Raw genomic sequence first — 27,415 nt, 5'->3', positions numbered from 1 at the left:
ACTCAAAACCTCACACAGTAATAAGAATGTGATTTGGCTTACAATCATGTAACTAGAGTAAATATCTCTATAAAAATTATATGATTGCCATTTTGGATTTTTACCCAACAGGTCATACTTAATGACCACTGGCAAAATGCTAAATTTTAGAAATACCTGTTAGCTTGAATATCTGGTTATCCTTTTTCTTTTGTTACCCTATCATGCCCCCTTGTGACAGAAAAGAAGTTTAACTTTTGCTTCATAATATTATGTCTAATTTTTGGCCTAATTATGGCTTCTAATTGAAGCAATGATTTTTATTTTTATGTTGAGTATATATTCCTTATTAAAATTTTTCTAAAAATATTACCTACTATGCATATTTATTAAAAATGTACTCAACCTAAAATAAAAAAACTCAGTTACTATAAATAGCAAGAAAGACCTATGTATTTCCAGAGACAGAGTCTAACAAGACAAAATTTTCCTTAGCTTCACTATCACAGACTATTGCAAATACTGTAAATAATTTAAAAACTAGATCTTGAACATAAATAATAAATATGTGTTGAACACTGGCTGAATCAGTTCTTAAGCCACTTTTGGTATATGAACTTGCTCCAGGAGTTTCAGTAACTTTTATTAATCTCAAAACATTTATTTAAATGTTGCTTTTGATACTGTTGAAAATGAGTAGAAATAGCCATCAAAGCAATATAACATTATCAAACTACCCTGAGTTACTGCACTGAACTTCCCCAGAACTGAAGGAGAGTCTCACTGTTTTTAAGGGTTTGGGGTTATATTTCCCTGGGTAACCACCACACAGTATTCGGTTCACAGAGCCTGGATGGACTTGGTAGGAGTTTACAATACTAAACAATCTGACAACAAAGCAAATACTGACATTTTCTCTAAAAATGCTTGAAATTTTAATACTTTAAACATAAAAATCTTTGAGTACACACAAAAAAATCACACTTATCTTAAAAAGATAAAGATAACATTAAGATATCACTATATAAGGTCAAAAAAGGAAAGTTGAACATTTATGAATATAAAAATGAGTCATCAGTAATTTATCAATGGCTAGTAACTGCTGGGTCAACAAATATCAGTTATTCCTCAGAATAAGACAAGAATCAGAATAATAACAAGAATCAGTTATTCCAACAGTATCTTAGTTATTTTGTTTCTAAAAATTATATATATATATATACATACACACATATATTTCTTAGAATTCTAGAATTGAATTGATCAAATTAATAAATAGAAAACTAATAAAGGTAAAAATTAATCTGTGTGTTTCTTTGTATACTGGTATAAGCTAGAACTACTGGATAAATATAGACTCCTTGCTTGTCTCAGGAGTAATGGTACTTTTATGGAAACATTTCACTGACATTAAGATTTTTATAAAGGAAATTGATGAATGAGAGAAAGCAGATAGAAAAGAATGTCATGTTACTTATATTGAGCCTATGAGCCCATGAGTAAACACAAAGCTATATGAAATATACAGATAACTTAAATTGTCTTATTTATAGCTATAAATCCATTAACCACCTATTTCTTGCTCTAATATCTATAAATTACTCCACATATTAAGTGAGGTGTCCAAATAAAGACAAATGAGCCTGGCAAGTGGGACAGAAGAAAGATGCCTTTGAACATTTTGCAAGTTCAGCATAACCACAAAAGATATATACTGTGCTCCTTTCCCAAAGTGTCAAAGTTGATGTTCATGGAACTGATAGATGTACGGAAATAGTTTATAGAATAATCAAGCAATTTAAAAACACACAAAGGAATAAGCACGTGAAGCAGATGCTCTTTAGAATCACCATTTGCTGAGACGAACCAGCTTAGAAAGCGATTACAGCATAATTCTCAGGGCACAATAGATAGAATAATCAATAGCAGAGCAGACAAGAAACAGGGGAAAGTAGAAACAGCATTTAAGAGTATAATTAAGCATCAAATGCAATATCATAAATTTCTCTACATTTTCTTATTCTGCTTATGGAATATTACCTTAGACAGTCTCATATCTATGCATTTTATTTCTATGCTTATTAAATACAATTTGCTAAAAATAGTTTAAAAGATTATATTTTCATGTCAGATACACAGTTACTGAGCATTGATTACCCACCTAATTTTTTCCTTAATTTCTTTGATTTCATTTTCTGTGCTCTCTTCAGCATCTGCTGAGCAGTAGAGATATCCTTAAAACCCCTATTAAAAGATCAAATTTAATAAAAGCAAAAATCCTCAGACTATATTTATATTATGCATATACATATAAACATATATATCTGAATTATATCATACCAAAACAAATTTGAATTCCCATTTAAGAATCTAAATTTAACAGAGATATAGTTTCTTAAAAACTAATAAAGATATTCTTGAAATCTTAAAAAATACCTGTTTTGGACATTTAAAAGTATCTAAATTTCTTAATATGTTAGTGTTAAATGAACTACATACCATTCTTCTGAAATTTTTTCTTCTTTTTCAGACTTTAGCAGACTCTTTCTGCTGGTCTTTGCTTCAAATGGTCTGGATAAAGTTCTATTTTCTGATCTAGCAATAGGACAAAAACCACACTTGACTGAATCAACACAAGTATATCAGCACTTTTTAAAACTACAAGCTGTTTATGTTGTCTCACACTTGGAAATAAAATATATTTAAGTTACAGAAAAAAAACTTTATCTTGAAAAGTAATAAAAGTCAGCCATTAATTTTAAATGTTTACATTTCAATTACTTGAAGCATATTTCAACCCTATTGTCGAAAGAAACAACATTGGAATTTTTATTCTAACTCTTATCTCTGCCTATATAGCAGTATTTAAAAGTCCACTTGCATACAACAGTTAATAATATTATTTCACTGACGCTTTGTATTTGCTTTAATGAATGTACATCACACATTTTTCATACACTGAAAACTCCATAAAATCATTAAATTTTTAATACAAATGCTCTACCATGTTCTAAACAAGCAAATTCATACATATTTTCATAATCTTACTATTTTTGTAAGGAGTATAATATTCTTGTCATTCATTAAAGGTTGATCCTCTAAAAGAGCAATTTAGCTTACCTGCTATTAAATTGTGTGTGTTCTGATGAAAGCAAATTTTCTTTCTCATTACATAGCCATGCTTGAGATGGATGACTTGGTAAATTAAGTGAAGTATCATCATATTTTAAGATTCCAGAGAACTTACCAGAGAAAAAAGTACATACATATAAAATAAATTGAAAAAATCTAACATTTATATTGTATTACTTTACATGCATATTACTGAATAGTTTAAGAAAAACTTACATAAAAATTAAAAATTGTAATAAAATGAAATTTATAGACTAGACATACAAATGTCCTTTCTTGCAGTGGTGAGAAGTATGCTTTTTGTATAGTTTGCATATACAAAATGATTAATTGAAAAGATCATAAAAAAATTCAGAAAACAAAAACTTCAAAGATTATCAAATAAATAACAGATATTACAGTCCATTGACCTCTGACTGAGAATCTTCAGCTGTTGCCCTTTTAATGCATATTTTTGTATTTTTAAAGTGCTGTCAACTAGTGATTTTATGCAGCTGAAGCATATCATATATTTTTTTTTTTTTTTGCTACTGTGAAATAAAGTGTTGAAAGAAATCCAAAATAAAGAAAAAAAAATTAGGAGCAAATGAAAGAAAAGCTACATGAAAAATTACATCTGGGGATGAGGAGGAAGTCAGAGGCTTCTAAAAGTAATTGTGTTTTTCAAGTCAATAAATTGTATTATTAATCACTGCAGCATAGCATAACCTTAAGAAATGAGCAAAGATCGAGCACTAAGAGATTTCCAAGACATGTTACCTTTGGCCAGTGCAGCTGGTTTGGAAGAAGCAGTGTTTGTGAAGGGAAGCGGGCGGAATCTAAAGCAAGCCATTCCTTCTCTAAGGCAGCCTGAACAAATAATAACATTAATGTACATAATTTAGTTTCCATAACTTTTATAAAGATTCTTTTAAACTGTCTTACACATTACCAATGTTAAGAGCGTATATCAGCATTTCTACTTAGAGGAAAATTTGCTACTTGCTCTTGTTATGAATCTGTTTAAAGCAGACATTCTAAAAAACGGGATAAAATTTTTCATCCCCAAGTAGAATAAAGTAAAACCTTGAGTACTCACATGTTCTAAAAAATGAGAAGTGCAGATTGTTCAGTGTATTTAACTGTTTGAGAACTAGGACTCAGTGCCAACTCTAGATGTAAACTGTAATCATTTAACTTTTTATTATGCAAATTATATTTTCTATCAAACCTCACTGTTTAAAATTTATATTATTTTAACATATTAGTATCACTTTTTCTGAAAATACTATCTGTAAGTTAGCTTTCACTTAATTTTAGTTCAAAATTTCACAAATTTTCTGAATATATGGAAAAAAAAGAATTTTGTGGAAATATATGGAACATGGTTCCTGATATTATATTCTGTAATTCAAAGGTTTGAATGATAAAAATATAAAATTTGAAATGATTTTAAGTCACTTCACTCTTCATCTTATAAGATCTTTATTCCATTTAGGTAATTTCCAAACTTTTTATCTTTCTACAATGGGACTGTCTGTGCTAGTTACACTAGTAATTTATATAATTGTAAAATTTAGGATATCATTATCTAAATTTTATTTACTTGGCTTATCTAATATGGTTTAAATAACATTCTCTGGTTCTATAATTTTCAAAAAATCTTTAAGAAAAAAGGATGGTCAGAATACCAATGAACTTGATTTTTAAAAGTTTCTAAAATGATCAAACATATTTCTGTTTTAAAAACTGGAATGACTATAAGCTAAGACTTAAATTCAATTTTCCATTTATATAGCTTCAGTGTTTCTTGATTGTCTCTTGAAAGACCATTGGAAAGACAAGACTAAGACATCCAGACTACAGACCAGCAGTGCAACGGCAGACCACTGCTTATAGCATTCAGTCTCAGGAAATCTAATCGAATTTATGTTATCTGAGGATCTATGTAACAAGAACACAGTTGCGCACCAGTACATTGTTCAGTTCCACCTGGGAAGAGATTGTTAACACATATGTCACAGTTATATACCTGTTATACCTGGCTTAAGAATATATATCTGACTTAAGAAGGGCTACTATATGCAAAATTGCAAGCAGTATGCGTGGCTGAGATTTTTTTAATTATTTCTTTTGTATGACAATTCAAGGAAAATTTAGTTTTATCCCAGGAAAGATCAAGGTCCAAGACATATCAGTTATTGTTAAATTAATATTCTTATTTTGTAAAACCGCTAAAATGAAGAGATGTGGAGACAATACTACAAAAGGCAAAATGCCAGAGGATTCTGGGATCATGGTAGGGTAGGGAGCACCCAAGAACCTGTCTCTCAACGTACACAACTGAACCTGCAGAATCTGTAGTGTGAACATTTTGAAAGTCTAGAATCTCCTGAAAGCTTGTAACGCCCTGAGGAAGATGGTTGATTTTGGTCAGTGTCCTCTTCGCACAGGAACAGCTACCTATCTTCCATTCCCGAGCCCCGAGGCAGGCAGTCGTTCCTGTGTTTCAGGAGTAAGTTGCACATAGCTTGCAGTGGTCAGGGTAGACAATGAGGATGCTGTCTTCCAAATATCGGAGATCTGTGACTGACCTTTGTTTATTGCTTCTGATCACAGAGGTACAAAGAGGTGAGTGATATCATCATGTAGATGATACCATACCATATAGAGGTTTCTTCCTTGGAAAAGCTACATAAAGTCTGGGGAAATTTTTAGGTCTTTAAATTGATATCTAAAAGTGCATAAAACTTTGAAAATAGCTTTTCTTATTTTTTTTAATATAAGGTGACATTTTTAAGATTCTAGAATACTTCTTTAGCTTCAGTCTTTTAAAAATTTTAGAGACATAAATAGAAGGTACAATATAAAATGCTAAAGATACTTAGTAATTATATAATCTCAATCAAAAATGTTACCAAGACTACTGATTTATATCAGTTCAAGCTTATTAATATCAAATATACATGGCAATATCTAGTATGTTGAGGGAAAAAACTCAAAACATCAGGAGGAATTGGTCATAATTATAAATATGCTACTGTTTAAAAATGTATATTATGTCTATCTTACTGCTGGGCATATACAAATTTCATTTAATGCTTAAGAAAACTTCCTGCTCAGATAGTTCTTAATTTACAACGAGAATTTGGAAAGCTTCCTGTTTATTAGAAGACTATATCAAATATTTACATATTAAAAATAAAATTGTTTTTGTCTCCTGGTTTATGGGAACTTTAATAGAATTTGTATTTTTCTGTTGTGTGAAAATTGTATAATCTGAATTATGCTGAATCACTTCATAGTGCTTTTCAGGTCTAATATATCCTTCTACTTTTCAGCCTGTGCATTCTATTAATTTTTGAGAGTTTGATATTGAAACTCCAACTAAAAATCTAAATTTATCTACTTAAAAAAATAACTGTAATATGGTAGATCAGACAGTAAAGAATCTTTCTGCAGTGCAGGAGACCCAGGTTCGATCCCTGGTTTGGGAAGATCCCCTGGGAGAAGGGAATGGTTACCCACTCCAGTATTTTTGCCTGGAGAATCCCATAGACAGAGGAGCCTAGCAGGCCACAGTCCATGGCATCGCAAAGAGTAGGACACGACTGACCCACTAAGCAGAGCACAGCATGGATGAACACAACTTGGAAGACTCTCAAGGGAATTAAGATGAGTGAAAAAAACAACCTGCAAATGTTACAAATTGCATGACTCATTTATGTAACATTCTTGACATGACAACATTATAGAAATGGAGGACAGATGAATGGTTGACAATGCAAGAGTCTGGACTGGGGAGGTGGCTGAGGCTACAGGGGCAACAGGATGGAGTCTTCTAATGATGGAATTATTTTGTATCCTGATTGTGGTGGTGGGTACATGAGTCTACATGTGAGAATATCATGATAAAACTGGACAGAATTAAACACACATGTGAGGACAAATAAAACCAGGGAAACAGAAAACAAAGTTGAATTCCGATATTTGCAATTATGCATTCACAACACTTGAATATACATACATTGGACTTTTTATCGGAGAAGAAATTTTTACCCTATAATCCAACTTGAAAAGACTACGAAATAAGGCTATCAGAAAAACTGGGAGTAACCTTCATGCTTATTTGCATGAAAATGAAAGTGAAACTCACTCAGTTGTGTCCCATTATTTGCAACCCCATGGACTATACAGTCCATGGAATTTTTCAGGCCAGAATACTGAAGAGGGTAGCCTTTCCCTTCTCCAGGGGATCTTGCCAATCCAGGGATCAAACCCAGGTCTCCCACATTGCAGGCAGATTTTTTACTAACTGAGCCACAAGGGAAGCCCAAGAAGACTGAAGCAGGTAGCCTACCCCTTCTGCAGCGGATCTTCCCAACCCAGGAATTGAACTGGGGTCTCCTGCACTGCTTATTTGCATATGTATATGTAAACTTTCATGCCAACTAGTATAACCCTTTCATTTAACCTATGAAACTAGAATCAGACTTGCTCTAAGCCACAGGTTACTTAGAGTTGAACAAGTCCTACAGATTCTAAAGCCATGTCTTGAACTTGTTTTCTTTCCAGAACCCCTGACTTCGAGCCCCAATAGTTTCCTCCTCTTATATCCAAGCTGCCTCATGCCATTTTCAAAATAATCCTAACACTTCTTGATAACTTTTGTTGCACCTCAGAATCCTTAAAATCCTTGGAAACTTGGCCCATTATGAATCTCAAAACACACTTTCTAAACCCTCCCTTCATTATCAACGTTGATACCTTTTCAGTTATCTGTTAGCTAACTTCAGCCATATAGTTGTGGCTCTTGAAATCCATCTGTACAATTTTTCTGTTTTCTGAACCATTAGAGTCTGACAGTTATGTGCCTTTTATCACAAAAGCTAACAATGAGCTGGTAGACTGACTTCACTACTCTCACTTTCTTCTGTCCACATGCCTAGATAAGGCAATTTGATCAGTTATGTGGCTGTCCTCATACCCAAGCAGCTCCTTCCTATGTAATAATTATGCAAAAATACATGGAGGATGACACAGACTTATTTTGACAGCTCAGGATTTTCTCCTGATCATTCCTAGGCATGGAATACATTTCTTTCCCTAATAGGAAGTTCCAGGTCAGCTTGATTGACAAACCCTCAGGGTGAAGCCTGACAAAAAGAGGCTTCAGTTCAGTTCAGTACAGTTCAGTCGCTCAGTCATGTCCGACTCTCCGCGACCCCACGAATCACAGCACGCCAGGCCTCCCTGTCCATCACCAACTCCCGGAGTTCACTCAAACCCATGTCCATCGAGTCAGTGATGCCATCCAGCCATCTCATTCTCTGTCGTCCCCTTCTCCTCCCACCCTCAATCCCTCCCAGCATCAGAATCTTTTCCAATGAGTCAACTTGTCACATGAGGTGGCCAAATTATTGGAGTTTCAGCTTTAGCATCAGTCCTTCCAGTGAACACCCAGGATTGATCTCCTTTAGAATGGACTGGTTGGCCCTCCTTGCAGTATAAGGGACTCTCAAGAGTCTTCTCCAACACCACAGTTCAAAAGCATCAATTCTTCGGTGATCAGCTTTCTTCACAGTCCAACTCTCACATCCATACATGACCACTGAAAAAACCATAGCCTTGACTAGATGGACCTTGGTTGGCAAAGTAATGTCTCTGTTTTTAATTTGCTGTCTAGGTTGGTCATAACTTTCCTTCCAAGGAGTAAGCGTCTTTTAATTTCATGGCTGCAATCAGCATCCGCTTAGGGTATACAAATTTAATTCTGGTTCAGTTCAGTTCAGTAGCTCAGTCGTGTCCGACTCTTTGCGACCCCATGAATCACAGCACGCCAGGCCTCCCTGTCCATTACCAACTCCCGGAGTTCACTCAAACTCATGTCCATCGAGTCGGTGATGCCATCCAGCCATCTCATTCTCTGTCATCCCCTTCTCCTCCTGCCCCCAATCTTTCCCAGAATCAGAGTCTTTTCCAATGAGTCAACTGTTCGCATGAGGTGGCCAAAGTATTGGAGTTTCAGCTTTAGCATCAGTCCTTCCAATGAACACCCAGGACTGATCTCCTTTAGAATGAACTGGTTGGATCTCCTTGCAGTCCAAGGGACTCTCAAGGGTCTTCGGTTTTATAAAAATGTACTTGTTCCTCTTCTGAACAATTAATGATCTTCTGTCCTTCAGAACTACTCTTGAAACCTCCCACCATAAGAAAAATGCCCTTGTGGGGCCCTCCCAAGCTTGTGCAAACACCTTAAATTTATCTTACAGCTGGGCCTGCCACCCCCTTCCAGGAGTCTGTGACTACACTGTGACAGTCATTTTCCTTAAGTCTATGATGACTTTGGGTGATGGCGCCAGATCCTGCACCAGTCCCCACTTCTACCTCCTCATAAAACATCTCTGGATTTTCAGTCTTCCTATGGTGTGGACAAATGCCACCTGGAAGGTATCCTGGTCATATATCACCTTCAAATGTTTAAGAAAACACTATTATGGCCTTGAAAGCATTCAAGTCAGTTTCAACTCACTGGTCAGGGTTGTTTTAGATGGCAGAATTGCCTTAGAATTCTTCTTTGAGGGTCAAGAAAAAGTCTGTGTAATAGCTAAGACTTCCATCTATACCTGGAATAAAGCTGAAGTCCAATAGGAAGTTCAGTGCAAAAGCTCAAAGAGGAAATGCCTGGTTCAGTTCACTTCAGTCACTCAGTCATGTCCAACTCTTTGCAAACCCATGGACTGGAGCACGCCAGGGCTCCCTGTCCATCACCAACTCCCAGAGCTTGCTCAAACTCATGTCCATCAAGTCAGTGATGCCATCTAGTCATCTCACCCTCTGTTGTCCCCTTCTCCTCCTGCCTTCAATCTTTTCCAGCATCAGAGTCTTTCCCAGTGACACAGTTCTTTGCATCAGGTGGCCAAAGTATTGGAGTTTCAGCTTCAGCATCAGTCCTTCCAAAGAATATTCAGGACTGATTTCTTTTAGGATGGACTGGTTGGATCCCCTTGCAGTCTAAGGGACTCTCAAGAGTCTTCTCCAATACCACAGTTCAAAAGCATCAATTCTTTGGTGCTCAGCTTTCTTATGGTCCTACTCTTACATCCATACATGACTACTGGAAAAACCATAGCTTTGACTAGACAGGCCTTTGTTGGTAAAGTAATGTCTATTTAAAATGCTGTCTAGGTTGGTCATAGCTTTTCTTCCAAGGAGCAAGTGTCTTTTAATTTCATGACTGCAGTCACCATCTGTAGTGATTTTGGAGCCCAAAAAATAAAGTCTGTCACTGTTTCCCTTGTTTCCCCATCTATTTGCCATGAAGTGATGCGACTGGATGCTATGATCCTCATTTTTTAAATACTGAATTTTAAGCCAACTTTTTCACTCTCCTCTTTCAATTTCATCAAGAGGCTTTTTAGTTCTTCTTCACTTTCTGCCATAAAAGTGGTGTCATCTGCATATCTGAGGTTACTGATATTTCTCTTGACAATCTTGATTCCAGCTTGTGACTCATCCAGTCCAGCATTTCTCATGATGTATCTCCATATAAGTTAAATAAGCAGGGTAACAATATACAGTATTGACGTACTCCTTCCCCAATTTGGAACCAGTTGGTTGTTCCACGTCCAGTTCTAACTGTTGCTTCTCGACCTGCATTCATATTTCTCAGGAGGAAGGTCAAGTGGTCTAGTATTCCTATCACTTTAAGAATATTCTTCAGTTCGTTGTGATCCACACAGTCAAAGGGTTTGGCATAGTCAATAAAGCAGAAATAGATGTTTTTCTGGAACTCTCTTGCTTTTTTGATGATCCAGCAGATGTGGACAATTTGATCTTTGGTTCCTCTGCCTTTTCTAAAATCAGCTTGATGATCTGGAAGTTCAGAGTTCATGCACAGTTGAAGCCTGGCTTGGAGAATTTTGATCATTACTTTGCTAGCATGTGAGATGAGTACAATTGTGCAGTAGTTTGAGCATTCTTTGGCATTGCCTTTCTTTGGGATTGGAATGAAAACTGACCTTTTCCAGTCCTGTGGCCACTGCTGAGCTTTCTAAATTTGCTGACATATTGAGTGCAGCACTTTCACAGCATCATCTTTCAGGATTTGAAATAGCTCAACTGGAATTCCATCACCTCCACTAGCTTTGTTTGTAGTGATGCTTCCTAAGGCCCACTTGACTTCACATTCCAGGATGTCTGGCTCTAGGTGAGTGATCACACCATTGTGATTATCTGGGTCATGAAGATCATTTTGTATAGTTCTTCTGTGTATTCTTGCCACCTCTTCTTATTTTTTTCTGCTTCTGTTAGGTCCATACCATTTCTGTCCTTTATTGAGCCCATCTTTGTATGAAATGTTCCCTTGGTATCTCTAATTTTCTTGAAGAGATCTCTAGACTTTCCCATTCTATTGTTTTCCTGTATTACTTTGCATTGATCACTGAAGAAGGCTTTCTTATCTTTGCTTGATATTCTTTGGAACTCTGCATTCAAATGGGTGTATCTTTCTCTTTCTCCTTTGCCTTTCACGTCTCTACTATTCCCAGATACTTGTAAGGCCTCGTCAGACAGCCATTTTGCCTTTTTGCATTTCTTTTTCTTGGGGATGGTCTTGATCCCTGCCCCCTGGAGAATGTCATGAACCTCCGTCCATAGTTCCTCAGGCACTCTATCTATCAGATCTAGTCCATTAAATCTATTTCTCACTTCCACTGTGTAATCATAAGGGATTTGATTTAGGTCATACCTGAATGGTCTAGTGGTTTTCCTTACTTTCTTTAATTTCAGTCTGAATTTGGCAATAAGGAGTTCATGATCTGAGCCACAGTCAGCTCCTGGTCTTGTTTGTGCTGATTTTATAGAGCTTCTCCATCTTTGGCTGCAAAGAATATAATCAGTCTGATTTTGGTGTTGAACATCTGGTGATGTCCATGTGTAGAGTCTTCTCTTGTGTTGTTGGAAGAGGGTGTTTGCTATGACCAGTGCATTCTCTTGGCAAAACTCTATTAGCTTTTGCCCTGCTTCATTCCGTGCTCTAAGGCCAAATTTGCCTGTTACTCCAGGTATTTCTTGACTTCCTACTTTTGCATTCCAGTTCCCTATAATGAAAAGGACATCTTTTGTGGGTATCAGTTCTAGAAGGTCTTATAGGTTTTCATAGAACTGTTCAACTTCAGCTTCTTCAGCATTACTGGTTGGGGCATAGACTTGAATTACTGTGGTATTGAATGGTTTGCCTTGGAGATGAATAGAGATCATTCTGTTGTTTTTGAAATTGCATCAAAGTATTGCATTTCAGACTCTTTTGTTGACCATGATGGCTACTCTATTTCTTCTAAGGGATTCTTGCCCACAGTAGTAGATATAATGGTCATCTGAGTTAAATTCACCCATTCCAGTCCATTTTAGTTCACTGATTCCTAAAATGTCGATGTTCACTCTTGCCATCTTCTACTTGACCAGTTCCAATTTGTCTTGATTCATGGACCTAACATTCCAGGTTCCTATGCAATATTGCTCTGTATAGCGTCGGACTTTACTTCCATCAACAGTCACATCCACAACTGGGTAACCTTTAATGAAGCCTGGTAACCTTCATTAAAAGTGTCATGAGGATAGCCTAATGAATTTTATCCTAGCCCCTGTCAGATTGTTCACAGTGGCCCCTGGAGTGGCTATGTGTGAGAAAATCTGCCATATACATACTAGGGGTGCATATCGTTGGGAGATAGCTTTCTTTATGTCTCTAACACTTCTGTGTGACTTATGACATCTTTTGTTCCGGACTATCTTTCCAAAGACGTTAATATATTATAGCTAACAGATTTGGAAAATATAGTTTCTGAGTGTCTTCTTGAGGTGCAGAAGGCAAAATTTTTATGTGTTCTGGTATAAGAAAATAATGACTTCCTCTGGAGCATAAAACAAGCAGATTTTTTAGCAGTCCTTTTGAAATGAAGGGTTTCCTAGGCCTCCCAGTTCCCAAGGGGGAATTCTTCTCTATGGAATTTGAGGGCAAAGGGAAAGAAATACGAGCATGACAGTTCTTCTGCCTGACAAATAATAAATGTCTCATATTTTCTGCCAGCCTCCTTGAAAGTGTGGCAGCTTACCTTGTTAGATTGCATGCAGAATAAAATCTCAGATCCCTCACTTCTCAGCATTTAAAAAATTAAGGCAAACTATGGGCTTTATGTAAGGAGACACAACTAGTCAATCCTGAATATTCATTGGCATTACTAATACTGAAACTGAAGCTCCAATACTTTGGCCACCTGACTCATTAGAAAAGACCCTGATGCTTGGAAAGATTGAAGGCAGGAGGAGAAGGGGACAACAGAGGATGAGATGGCTGGATGGCATCACTGACTCGATAGACATGAGTTTGAGCTAGCTCCAGGAGCTGGTGATGGACAGGGAGGCCTGACATGTTGCAGTCTCAGGTTGCAAAGACTCAGACACGACTGAGTAACTAAACTGAAATTCCCACGTGGCTTCCCACGTGGCGCTAATGGTAAAGAACCCTCCTGCCAATGTAGGAGACGTGGGTTCAATCCCTCAGTAAGAAAGATCTGCCGGAGTAGGAAATTGTAACCCAGTCCAGTATTCCTGTCTGGAAAATTCCATGCACAGAGTAGCCGAGCAGGCTTCAGTCCATGGGGTTGCAGAGAATCAGACATGACTGAGCATTCACACACACATGCTTAATAAAAACCCAAATAAATTGATTCTTGGTTATCAGTGTCCCCTTGGTTAACCATTTGCTAAATACAAACACATTTCAGACAGGCAACAAACCAATATAAAAGCTTCATGGCATACTGATCCAGGCTTTTTGTTTGAGGCAAATTTATTAAGACAGTTTTATATACAGTTCTTTTATAGCAATTGTAATTCACTGTAAAATTCAAATATATTTCTGATATCTCCTAGACTAGGGACTGTGTTATATCTGTCTATGTACATACACCGGTATCAAGCATGGTGCCCACCGTACTGTAAGCATTCAGTATTTGTTGGCTGGGAGTGAAAAATAAGTTTGAATAGATGACTACAACTCTCTCGCGGATATCTAAAAGAAGAGCATAGACTTAATCCAAAGGAACTACTGTTATGACCTAAATAAGATCAAAAGAAAGTCCTGGTTAGATAAGTCTTACATCTGTATATAGGAAAGTAAAAGAAAGAAAGAACAACACAAAAAAAGCAGTGACACTTTGGTAATTTGGTTATGCCATCTGAACTTGTTAAGATTATTTGAAAATTAAGTGATGGCAATTAAATACACAGTAAAAATTATCAAAGGAAAGAAAAGTAACAATAGTTTCCTAATTGGTATTTAGCTTTAATTCTTAGCTCCCCTAAACTATAATCTCTGTATTAGAACCAAATTTATCCATTTAAAACAAATAATACATTTAACTCCTTTGCTCAAAACCAAGTAATAATTTTGTATCAAATTTGAATAAAATTCAAAGTTCTTGAAATCGTATCATGGGCTTTATGGGGACTGTTCGCTGATCATTTTTATGTTTCTTCCTGGTCTCAGGTTATTCTCCACTACTAATCAGTACTGTGCTATGTTGTGCTTTGTCGCTCAGTCGTGTCTGATCTTGTGTCGACCCCATGAGAGTAGCCTGCCAGGCTCCTCTGTCCATGGGGATTCTCCAAGCAAGAATACAGGAGTGGGTTGCCAGGCCCTCCTCCGGGGATCTTCTAAACCCAGGGATCAAACCCAGGTCTCCCACATTGCAAGCAGATTCTTTACCAGCTGAGCTACCAGGGAAGCCCATGAATACTGGAGTGGGTAGCCTATCCCTTCTCCAGGGGATCTTCCTGACCCAAGAATTGAACGGCGGTTTTCTGCATTGCAGGTGGATTCTTAACCAGCTGAGCTACCAAGGAAGCCCACTAATCAGTTCTATTTCTCGTGACCTTTGAGTTCCTTTAGTATACTAAAAATCCCTGCTTTTTTCATTTCCATACCACTTAGCCATCTATAGTTTATCTGACGGCTATCCCTTCACTCTGTTTTCACATCTCTATCAAAATATCTCACCTTATGCAGGCCTCTGATCGGAAAATCAGATTCTATGCATTCTTAATTTTTCTTATAAAAATTTTTATAACCATTTTCAATATGGAAAGAGGGAAACTAAAGAGTGAAATTTTATTATTTTAAAAGGGTTAATTATACAATGATTTAACTATTCTAAATGCATATGCCCTAATACATATCCTCAAACTATGAGGCCAAATTTGACAGAACTAAAAACTGATTTAGGGAAACCCACCCATGTTCGATCCCTAGGTTGGGAAGACCCCCTGGAATAGGAAATGGCAAATCACTCCAGTATCCTTGCCTGGCAAGTCTCATAGACAGCAGAACCTAGTGGGCAACAGTCCATGGGGTAGCCAAGAGTAGGCTATGACTGAGCAGGAAACACACACAATCAATCATAAAAGATTTTAGCATTCTTCCGTCAATAACTGATAGAAACCTCTCCAAATCACTAAAAATAAAGATTCTTTAAAATACAACTATCAAATGAAGTAATTGAGGTTTCAGTAGCCATAACACCTGAAAAATGTACTTTCAAGTGCACGTGGAACATTATCACAAAAGGATTATGTGCTAAGACAAATTTTTAAGAAACAAATAACATCAATCTTACATCAAACTCTTCCAGAAAACAGAAACATAGGAAACATTTCCTAATCAAATATACAATGTTGACATCAAAATTTGAACAGAATTTTACAAGAAAGATTAACAGGCAAAGCATCTTCTTGAATACAAGGGCAAAAATCCTAACAAAAATATTAGCAGAACAAATTTAGTGGTATATAAAATAATAATACAAACTTGATGTACTCCTTTTCCTATTTGGAACCAGACTGTTGTTCCATGTACAGTTCTGACTGTTGCTTCCTGACCTGCATACAGGTTTCTCAAGAGGCTGGTCAGGTGGTCTGGGATTCCCATCTCTCAGAATTTTCCACAGTTTATTGTGATCCACACAGTCAAAGGCTTTGGCATAGTCAATGAAGCAGAAATAGATGTTTTTCTGGAACTCTCTTGCTTTTTCCATGATCTAGCGATGTTGGCAATTTGATCTCTGGTGCCTCTGCCTTTTCTAAAACCTGCTTGAATATCTGGAATTTCACAGTTCACGTATTGCTGAAGCCTGGCTTGGAGAATTTTGAGCATGACTTTACTAGCGTGTGAGATGAGTGCAATTGTGTGGTAGTTTGAGCATTCTTTGGCATTGCCTTTCTTTGGGATTGGAATGAAGACTGACCTTTTCCAGTCCGGTGACCAATGCTGAGTTTTCCAAATTTGCTGGCATATTGAGTGCAACACTTTCACCGCATCATCTTTCAAGATTTGAAATAGCTCAACTGGAATTCCATCACCTCCACTAGCTTTGTTCGTAGTGATGCTTTCTAAGGCCCACTTGACTTCACATTCCAAGATGTCTGGCTCTAGGTCAGTGATCACGTTGTCGTGATTATCTTGGTCGTGAAGATCTTTTTGGTACAGCTCTTTTGTGTATTCTTGCCACCTCTTCTTAATATCTTCTGCTTCTGTTAGGTCCATACCATTTCTGTCCTTTATCGAGCCCATCTTTGCATGAAATGTTCCCTTGGAATCTCTAATTCTCTTGAAGAGATCTCTAGTCTTTCCTATTCTGTTGTTTTCCTCTATTTCTTTGCATTGATCACTGAGGAAGGCTTTCTTATCTCTCCTTGCTATTCTTTGGAACTCTGCATTCAGATGCTTATATCTTTCCTTTTCTCCTTTGCTTTTCACTTCTCTTCTTTTCACAGCTATTTGTAAGGCCTCCTCAGACAGCCATTTTGCTTTTTTGCATTTCTTTTCCATGGGGATGGTCTTGGTCCCTGTCTCCTGTACAATGTCACGAACCTCCATCCAGAGTTCATCAGGCACTCTATCAGATCTAGTCCTTCAATCTATTTCTCACTTCTACTGTATAATCATAAGGGATTTGATTGAGGTCATATCTGAATGGTCTAGTGGTTTTCCTTACTTTCTTCAATTTAAGTCTGAACTTCGCAATAAGGAGTTCATGATCTGAGCTACAGTGAACTCCTGGTCTTGTTTTTGCTAACTGTATACAGCTTCCCCATCTTTCGCTGCAAAGAATATAATCAATCTGATTTCGGTGTTGACCATCTGGTGATGTCCATGTGTAGAGTCTTCTCTTGTGTTGTTGGAAGAGGGTGTTTGCTATGACCAGTGCATACTCTTGGCAAAACTCTATTAGCCTTTGCCCTGCTTCATTCCGTGCTCCAAGGCCAAATTTGCCTGTTACTCCAGGTGTTTCCTGACTTCCTACTTTTGCATTCCAGTCCCCTCTAATGAAAAAGACATCTTTTTTGGGTGTTAGTTCTAAAAGGTCTTGTAGGTCTTCATAGAACCGTTCAACTTTGGCTTCTTCAGCGTTACTGGTTGGGCATAGGCCTGGGTTACTGTAATATTGAATGGCTTGCCTTGGAAATTAACAGAAATCATTCTGTTGTTTATTTAACTTATATGTCATTTATTTAACTTATATGCAAAGTACATCATAAGAATCACAAGCTGGAATCAAGATTGCTGGGAGTAATATCAATAACCTCAGATATACAGATGACACCACCCTTGTGGCAGAAAGTGAAGAGGAACTAAAAAGTCTCCTGATGAAAGTGAAAGAGGAGAGTGAAAAGGTTGGCTTGAAGCTCAACATTCAGAAAACAAAGATCATGGCATCTGATCCCATCACTTAATGGGAAATAGATGGGAAAACAGTGGAAACAGTGTCAGACTTTACTTTTTTGGGCTCCAAAATCACTGCAGATGCTGATTGCAGCCAGGAAATTAAAAGACGCTTACTCCTTGGAAGGAACGTTATGACCATCCTAGATAGTATATTAAAAAGCAGAGACATTACTTTGCCAACAAAGGTCCGTGTAGTCAAGGCTATGATTTTTCCGAGGGTCATGTACGGATGTGAGAGTTGGATTGTGAAGAAAGCTGATAACCTAAGAATTGCTGCTTTTGAACTGTGGTGCTGGAGAAGACTCTTGAGAGTCCCTTGGACTGCAAGGAGATACAACCAGTCCATTCTAAAGGAGATGAATCCTGGGTGTTTATTGGAAGGACTGTTGCTAAAGGTGAAACTCCAATACTTTGGCCACGTCATACGACGAGTTGACTCACTGAAAAAGACTCTGATGCTGGGAAGGATTGGGGGCGGGAGGAGAAGGGGACGACAGAGAATGAGATGGCTGGATGGCATCACTAACTCGATGGACATGAGTTTGAGTGAACTCCGGGTGTTGGTGATGGACAGGGAGGCCCGGCATGCTGTGATTCATGGGGTCGCAAGGAGTCAGACACGACTGAGCGACTGAACTGAAAATAATAATACATTATAGCTAAGTCAATTTGTTCTAGGAATACATGGTTTAATGCTTGAAAATCAATGTCATAAGCATGCAAAGTGATAAAATCCAAATCATGTATAGAATCATTATCATCATCATATATTAACTTCTTGGAAAGATAAGGCAATGCTAAGAAGGTTAACTCAATCAAATATAGAGTTTCTAAAAGAAACCTATATTAAACATCTGACTTGGGAGTGGGTGTTTACCCTGAGACCAGGAACTAGCAAAGATGACTTCTAAAATCACCCCTGTTTAACATTGTACTGAAGGTACTAGTCAGGACAACAGAGCAAGAAAAATAAACAAGAGGCATAAGAATTAGGAAAAAAAAAAAAGAAGAAAACTGTTATTATTGTCAAGTGATATGACTGTGGGTACAGAATATTCAACAGACTTGAGAGATAAGTAAGTGATTTCAGAAAGTGGCTGGATATAAGGTTGGTATACAATAACAAAATAATGTCCGAAAATGTCAAATATCTGCAGTAAATCTAATGAAAAATGTACGAGAACACTATGAAGAAAATACAGAATATAGTGGGTAGAGATTTTAAGTTAAATAAGTGATGACTTATTCTATGTTCATGAATTTTAAAATGGAATATTCTTAAAAAAATCAGTTCTTCCAAATTGACTCATAGATTTATTACAATCTCAGAGAAAATTAGAACATTTACTGTGCAAATTGATAGGATGGTTCTAAAATCTGTACATAAATACAATGGCTCAAAAGTAGCAGAGTAGATCTTTCTTGATGAAGAACAACAAAGTCAGAGCTCTTTTAAGACTAGATGATGAAATTTATCATAAATTATGTAGTGATTAGAGAACTGATATAAGGATAAACTGTAACAGAATGACAAGAAAAATTAAGAGAACCCATGCACAGATCCCGGAATTTAAATAATGCTTCCACTGTAGTCCATTGCAAAATGTATGGTCTACACAGCAGATAGCTGTGGGTCAATGAGACAACCAAATGTGTATCTTTGGAGGAGAATTTGACCCCCTACTCACATTGCAGGCAAAATTTAATTCAAGATGCACCACAGATTTAAATGCTGAAAGTTAAGATATTAAAGTTTCTAGAATATCTTAATAAGCTGAGTAAGCAAAGATTTATGTCATGAAAACAAAAATCTTTTGTTTTTAATTTAAAATTGAAACATTCTGTTCATGAAAATAAACCACAAAGAGAGAAAAAAAGGGAAATCCCAGAATTTAGAGAATATTTTTGCAAGAGAAAAGAGAATAGTATTCAGATTATGAAAAGCACTACTACAAGTCAATAAGAAAAAAGATGTACAACCGAACTTAAAAACGCACAAACACTTGATCATGTCACAAAAGTAGATATCCAAATAGCCAATAAGCAAATGAAATGGTTTTTAACATTATCAGTTATGAGAAAAAATGCAAATTAAAACAACTAGATACCACTACAAACCTACTGGAGTGGTAGAAAATGACATGAAAATACAAAGTTTTGGTGAGGATAAAAAAAAAAGCTCCTCTGAAATTTTCATATTCTGCTGATAGGACTGTAAATTGATACAATCACCTTAAGATGCTGTTAGACACTAGCTACTAAACACAGGTAAACGATATGACTCAGAAATTCAGTTCTCAAAAGAAAGGTGAATATGCACATCAAAAAGCATGTACAAGAATGTTTGTAGTGTCTTTAGTCATAATAGGCAACTCAGAGATAACTCAGTAACAAATAATCCATCAACAGTATATAGACTTTAAAAAATTGGTATATTCAATAATAGATTAAAAGTAGTATATTCTATAGTCAAAAGAATGATATATAAATAACTATATTCATCCACATATGTGAATTTCACAGACATACTATTACGTGAAAAAAAGAGTAAATACTGGATGATTCTACTTATTGGAAGCCCAGAAGGAGGCAAAACTTATCTATGATGAGGGGGGTATGAATACTATGGAAGCACGAAGAAGTCTTCTGGGTATAGCCATCTGTTCTCTACCTTAATCTGAGTGGTAAATATGTGAGTTTGCCTGTCTAGAAAAGAGGAGACAAAATGAGCAAGACTAAGGATGTAAAAGGTAAGTGCTCGGTACAGTAAGAGGGTGCTCAACGTGATTACAGTATGTGGACGCCATGGACGGAAAGTGGTAAATACATCTGCAGAGTTTGCTGCCTGATTATTGAACCCTTGAAAAACAATTGAAGGAGGTTGTTCTCATTTTGCTAGGCAATAAAGAACTATTCACTGTTGAACAGGACATAAATAAGCTCAGAGTTATATTTAATGAAGAATAACTGATAAACCATTGTACAAATCAGGCTGAAGAATATACAAGAATTCTTGTAAATATTCTATGATCATATTTACATACTATACAAGCCTGTATCCTAAACGAAGATATTAAAATATTAGAAGCATAATTTCTCAAGTGCTTTAAAAAAAAAATCCATAGCAGAGTGTTAACAGGATGAAAGCCTTAGAAACAGGTTTAGCTCCAAAAGACCAATATTTTAAGACCAATATCCTTATGTTGTTAGCACTTACTTCATCAAATGTAAAATCTTCTAAATCTATTTCTTCATATTCTTCTTCAGATTCTTCATTCTTAATAGCCTCTAGAGCTGTTGTTAGTTTCTTTCGCAAAAGAAAGCCCTTCCATACTGCCTAAACAAAAATTTAAAGCATGTTATACAGGGTTATAGATCAAACTCCAAACCAGATTCTCTGTTATCCCATTAGGAAGATAAAACATCTTAGACCTTAGTTTAATGGCTCGATAATCTGTTTTTTGAACTTTATGTGACATTTAAAACTGCAAGATAAATTAAATGACTGCTTGTGTCTAAAGTTCTGAATCTCAGGGGACTTTCCTCATAGTAAGCAGAAAAGAATCTTTAAAACTCCCTCAACTGCACATGTAGGTCAACCAATCAATTATCCGACAATCCCTCCAGGACCCATTCTAAATTAAGAAGAAAGAGATACAGAGGAAAACCAATTCTGTTAATTTTCAAATGATTATGTATAAAATAAACTAACACGCATTAAAGAAAACTTCAACATTTATAAATGGCCCTATTAGAGACTTGGTATCCTGGCCCATAGCAATTAACTAATTTCATCTTTAAATAAACCAAGCACATGATAATAGAATTAAAAACATTAAGATTCCTCAATAATCCTGGAGGAATCTTGGAGCTTTCCTAAATTTAACTCCAAGAACACTAGAGCTTTTAAAAAATTAGTATCTTTATACACTGCTAGGGGTAAGCTCCAGGATATATAGTAAGTGTAAAACATAGGTAGAAATAAGTGTGTATTGCATACCTTCATTTATCTATGAAAACCCATAGAAATATATAATAAACATATATATCATATAAATTTATATATTTAAATATATGTCATTGCTAATATTCACAAAGTGAAAGCATAAAGTACAAAATTAATTTCAAAAATTATTACCTGTAGATATGGAAAACAGAGGGGAAGATATAGCAATAGAAGCCAGATGTCTCTGAATATACACTTTGCTTAGATTTGAATTTGGAATTGTGCACATGCTTAAGAAAATTGTAAAAAATAAATGTGAAATAAAAGAAACTACTGAAAAAATATATAAAGATATTTTATTCTATGGGCATAACCACACAGAAATTATTTAAAGTGACTCTGAAATAGATTTATTTGGCTATGCTCCTAGTGAAATGCAATCAAAAGGTAAATTTAATTACAAAAGTTACCTTAAATATATTTTAGTAATTATATTGTTAGCAATAATACTGGTATTGTTATTCTGTAAAATATATATTTTGAGAAGAGGAATATACAATCAGATAATTGCCAAAACAAATATGACAACAGAAGTAACACACAATCTCTGCAACAACCAGCCTAGTAGGCCAAATCTCCGCAACAATTAGCCAAGAATGGTTAAAACTTGGTCAATGACTGCCAGCTTCTCTATTTTTGTTGCTATTTCTATCTCAGGACCAAGTGGACCAATAAGAGATAGTCAAACATACTTCCCCAACCAATCATATAAGATACCCCTTTTCTAGTTGGCCAAGGGTGTATGCATGTGTGTGTGTGTGTGTGCGTGCACGTGTGTATTTGTGTGTTTGTATACACACATGCACTTACATAGTGGAAACAAGGACTGTGTAAATGAGAAAAAAACAGACTATGGCAAGGAGTCAGCCATCTTTAGTTGCCTCTGGCATAGACTCAAAGGCAAGAAAGGGCGTTGGATAAATGTATATACATTTATACACAGTGATGAATACATGATTGTCACATACTAGGCTCTCATTAAATATTATTTTCCCCATTTCTTTGTCCCTTTGTTTATAAAAATTCTATTTACTTAGTTTATCAAATAAGAAAAGTGTGATATTAAATATCACATAAAGTTTAAAATGTATAATTAACTAAATTTTTATTATTTTGCCTCTAAAGATGAATTTTGGTATAGAAATAATATTCCAATACTTTTAAACTTGCTATGAATAAATTATAACCTCTCTGCTGCTGCTGCTGCTAAGTCGCTTCAGTTGTGTCCAACTCTGTGCAACCCCACAGACAGCAGCCCACCAGGCTCCCTCGTCCCTGGGATTCTCCAGGCAAGAATACTGGAGTGGGATGTCATTTCCTTCTCCAATGCATGAAAGTGAAAAGGGAAAGTGAAGTCACTCAGTCGTGTCCGACTCTTCGCGACCCCATGGACTGCCACCTACTAGGCTCCTCCATCCATGGGATTTTCCAGGCAAGAGTACTGGAGTGGGCTGCCATTGCCTTCTCCTATAACCTCTCAAGAGAGTTAAAATCTCTTTTGTGTGGAAAAGATCTCAATATGAATCAAGAACTTGAACAATATTGAATAGTAGAAACAGAAGAGAGGATATCTTTGTGTGGTGAGGAACAAGCTTAAAAGTATTGCCGAAGAAAGTGGACTTCCTCGTTTTAATTTACCCATATGGAGAGTACCATCAGCTCTCTGCCCTCGTTTTTAGTCTCATGCAGCTGGGTTGTTATTACAGACCTGGGTATGTCACGTACTGTGGGTGACTGACATAGGCAATCTAGCTACCTTAGGGGAAGACAAACTATTTTTCTTTTTTCCCTCTTGTTTAAGTCTGTTTGGGCTGCAGTAAGAAAAGTACCATAGACTTGGTGACTTACACAACAAATGTTTATTCCTTCTAATTCTAGAGGAGGCTAGGAGTCTAAGGCAGTCAGATTCACTGTCTGGTGAGACCAAGTTTCTTAGTTCACAGACGGCTCTATCCTCACTGTGTCCTCACATGGCAGTAGGTGCTAGAGAGCTCTCTGGGCTCTCTTCTATAAAGGCACTAATCCCATTCATGGGAGCTCCACCATCACGACATATTTACCTCCAGAAGACCCCATCTCCAAATATCAACACAATGGAGATAAAGTTTCATCTTAGGAATATCGTAGAGAACATAAACATTCAGTCAACAGAACCCTTCATTTGGGGATTTTTAAAAAACTCCTCTTTTATGATTCTTTTATCTGGCATTTATGCTCTCTTGGTTGCTAGATACCTTTCAAAATGCTTTGCCTCAACATGGCAATTGGGCCTGTGACTTCTTCCTGCTAGGGAGGTATCCCAGTAGGGAGGTACCCTTCATATCCCTTCTTCCCTGATCTTGTGCTAACAAAGTAAAGAGCATTAAGGAAACATGTTTTCTTTCCCTGGATTCTCTCTCTCTCTCTCTTTTTTGGTTACATCATCTTCTCTTCTTCAGTTATCCCTCCTCAACATCCCCTTTTTCCTTATACCATTAAGATAACAAGATTAGGTGCAGTTCTAGGGAAAAGAGAGTATAAGGGGAATTCTTTAACACAGACCTTCAATGACAAGAGTGAAAGGACTGATTCATCATGTCTCACAGTGGATCCAGCCTAACTTATCAGGGATAGGACTTCTGCAGAGCTCTAAACTGTATTATACACACTGTATTTTTCTGGTGTGACACATATAGATACCTCCCTCCTGCATCAATGGAGGGTCAGAAATTCAAGTTCCAGCCATGGGAAATAAAGGTAATATAAATGTGTAATCAGTGTTCAGATTCTTCTTCTAACTTATTTATTCATGCCAACGTTTCCACTATTTTCCCATAGTCATTCATCTATGATAAATTAATCTTTCTTTCTCACACATTCAGATCAATTCCCTGGCCAGAGTCCTAGCTATATTAGATACACCTGTCATCTTTTTCTTCTCTGTGAGTGATAGTCTCTCAGCCGTGTCCAACTCTTTGAGACCCCATGGACTGGAGCCCACCAGACTTCTCTGTTCAAGGGATTCTCTAGGCAAGAATACTAGAGTGGGTAGCCATTCCCTTCTCCTGGGGATCTTTTCGACCCAGGGATCTAACCCGGGTTTCCTTCATTGCAGGCAGACTCTTTACAGTCTGAGCTACAGAAAAAAAGGGCCATACTAAAAAGTACAAGGAAGCTAGAACACCTAGGCTGGCTGTACGCTAGAAAGAAGAGGAGAACTTGGGTTCTGGTGAGCAGTCAGCAGTCTCCACCACATCCTTCATGAATGTTCCTTTTGCACCTTCTAAAGCCCAGGCTCTTTCTACTATATCACATTCTGCTCAGCAGGATGGCTAGACAATATAGAATTCATATCTTTAAGATGAATAGTTTAAGAAACTAGATGATTGTACGGAAAAGAAAATGAAGGAGAAAAGAAAATGAAGTTGACTTTTAAGTACCATGAAGTTGAGTTGATTTTAAGTGAAGTTGAGTTGATTTTAAGTACCATGATGTAAATCAGGAGAGACTTATTCTAAGTTGCAAAGAAAGACTGAATTATGCTTACTTTTGTTACAGACACAAATTTAACAGAAGGACATTCAACAGATGCAGTCACTGAGCTAGACTGTTTCATCAAATAATGAACTTTACTTTATTGAATACAATGAAGCAAACATTCACCATCAATGTTGAAAAATGTATTGCTCAGCCACTGATGAGAAAAGGAAGTTTGAACTGCATAACATTTTCATTCCTCATGCAACAGAACAATATCCTGAGACTATAACTGAGGTTCATTTCTTGCCCTCAGAGTTTCCTTGAATCCATTGCATTCCTTCCCCTCCCAAGCCATTCAGGCTTTGTCTATGTATCTCCCTGAGGAATGCAGCCCAGAAAAATTAAGTCAACTAAAATACTAAATGTATTAGTACTACAGCAAAGATAATTCTGTTGAAAAACTATGCCTTTAATAATAAAAACCAGCAACTTAGTTATAAAGCTATTTTTTTCAGTTGCTTATGCCAATACCTTGTAGGCATCTCTAACTCCTCCCTGTCTTTCAAAATCCCATCCCCACATACTAATATAACTAGGTCTACCTTCAAAGGACATATATATATATATATATATATATATATTCCCTCAATATAAATCAACATATATTCTGGAATGCAACTTTCTCACCACTTCTGCACTGCTCTGGTCCATGCCACCATTATCTACTATTCGGATTACTGCAATAGCTTCCTGATTTCACTGCTTCTACTATAGACTTACTAGAGTAATATCACAAACTAAGTAAGTTTGGTCACATGAGTCCTCTGCTCAGATTCCTGTAATATCTTCCCACATCATTCAGAGTAAAAGCCAAAGTCTTTACAATGATTTATGATTTATAAGTCCTACTCTTCTCCCTTTACCCCTCTGCCGTCACAGTGCTTGCTCCTGCTCTATAAACACTGTGAGTATGTTCCCAAAACAATGCCTTTGAATCTGATGTTTCTCTGCCTGAAATATTCTTCCCCTACATACCTGATGGCTTATCTCTTGCTGCACTGTCATCTTTCCCGGTCTTCCACATCTATTCTGTCTGAAATGATTAATTTTCCTTAGAAACTCCTATCCTGCTTCCCTGATTTATCTTCCCCTCAGTACTGATCACTGTCTAAGACACTTATCTTACCTATCTGCACATCCCAGCAGGATATAAGCTTGTAAAATTTTTGTGCCAAGTAATATTTACTAAATGAGTGAATAAAGGGAAACATTACATTTTTTAGTTACTAGCATTCAATTTAGGTGCAGCACCATAAATTTCCAGAATTTACGTTATATATTTAATTTGTTGTCCTTTTCCACCAGGACACAAACTCTAAGAGGGAAGAGATCTTGTATGCTTTATTCCTAGTTGTATTTCTTAAACCCAAAACAATGCTTGATAACAGTATGTTCTAAAAATTATTTGATGAGTGAATAAATAAAGGATGAATGTGATCAGATTGAACTTCATTGAAATCTGGTATTGGTGAGGTTCTGAATTTTTAAGTTAAACGAGTGTTTAAAAGACTTTACCAATTAAAATGGGCTTCCCAGGTTACTCAGTGGTAAAGAATCCACCTACCAATGCTAGAGACGCCAGAGATGCAGATTCCATCCCTGGGTCGGGAAGATCCCCTGGAGCAGAAAATGGCAACCCACTCCAATATTTTTGCTTAGAGAATCCCATGGACAGAGGAGCCTGGTGGACTACAGTCTATGGGGTCACAAAGAGTCACACACAACTTAGTGACTGAGCACACACACAACAATTATTTTAGCAGATTTTTACATGCTTCTGTTGTTCCATGTCCAGTTCTAACTGTTGCTTCCTGACCTGCACAGAGATTGCAGGTGGTCTGGTATTCCCATCTCTTTCAGAATTGTCCACAGTTTAATGCGATACACACAGTCAAAGGTTTTGGCATAGTCAATGAATCAGAAATAGATGTTTTTCTGGAACTCTCTTGCTTTTTCGATGATCCAACCAATGTTGGCAAATTGATCTCTGGTTCCTCTGCCTTTTCTAAAACGAG

The 27,415-nt window shown here is 36.7% G+C and overlaps 1 protein-coding gene across 1 annotated transcript in view; it reads right to left on the bottom strand.

Annotated features, from left to right (window-relative positions):
• LRRIQ1 (leucine rich repeats and IQ motif containing 1) overlaps positions 1 to 27,415 on the bottom strand; it is a 224,601-nt gene that overhangs the window by 94,498 nt on the left and 102,688 nt on the right. The window contains exons 17-21 of the mRNA XM_055396048.2: positions 21,093 to 21,212; positions 3,871 to 3,960; positions 3,100 to 3,221; positions 2,479 to 2,574; positions 2,141 to 2,223 (exon numbers count right to left, since the gene is read on the bottom strand). Of these exons, the coding sequence (XP_055252023.2) occupies positions 2,141 to 2,223; positions 2,479 to 2,574; positions 3,100 to 3,221; positions 3,871 to 3,960; positions 21,093 to 21,212 (511 nt within the window). The remainder of the gene's footprint in view (positions 1 to 2,140; positions 2,224 to 2,478; positions 2,575 to 3,099; positions 3,222 to 3,870; positions 3,961 to 21,092; positions 21,213 to 27,415) is intronic.

The sequence above is a fragment of the Moschus berezovskii genome, chromosome 6, assembly GCF_049115385.1.
Source record: "Moschus berezovskii isolate FMDL1 chromosome 6, NW_MosBer_1.0, whole genome shotgun sequence".
Taxonomy (NCBI): domain Eukaryota; kingdom Metazoa; phylum Chordata; class Mammalia; order Artiodactyla; family Moschidae; genus Moschus; species Moschus berezovskii.
Note: the sequence above shows the minus strand (reverse complement) of the source record. Positions and strands in the feature narration are given on the sequence as shown.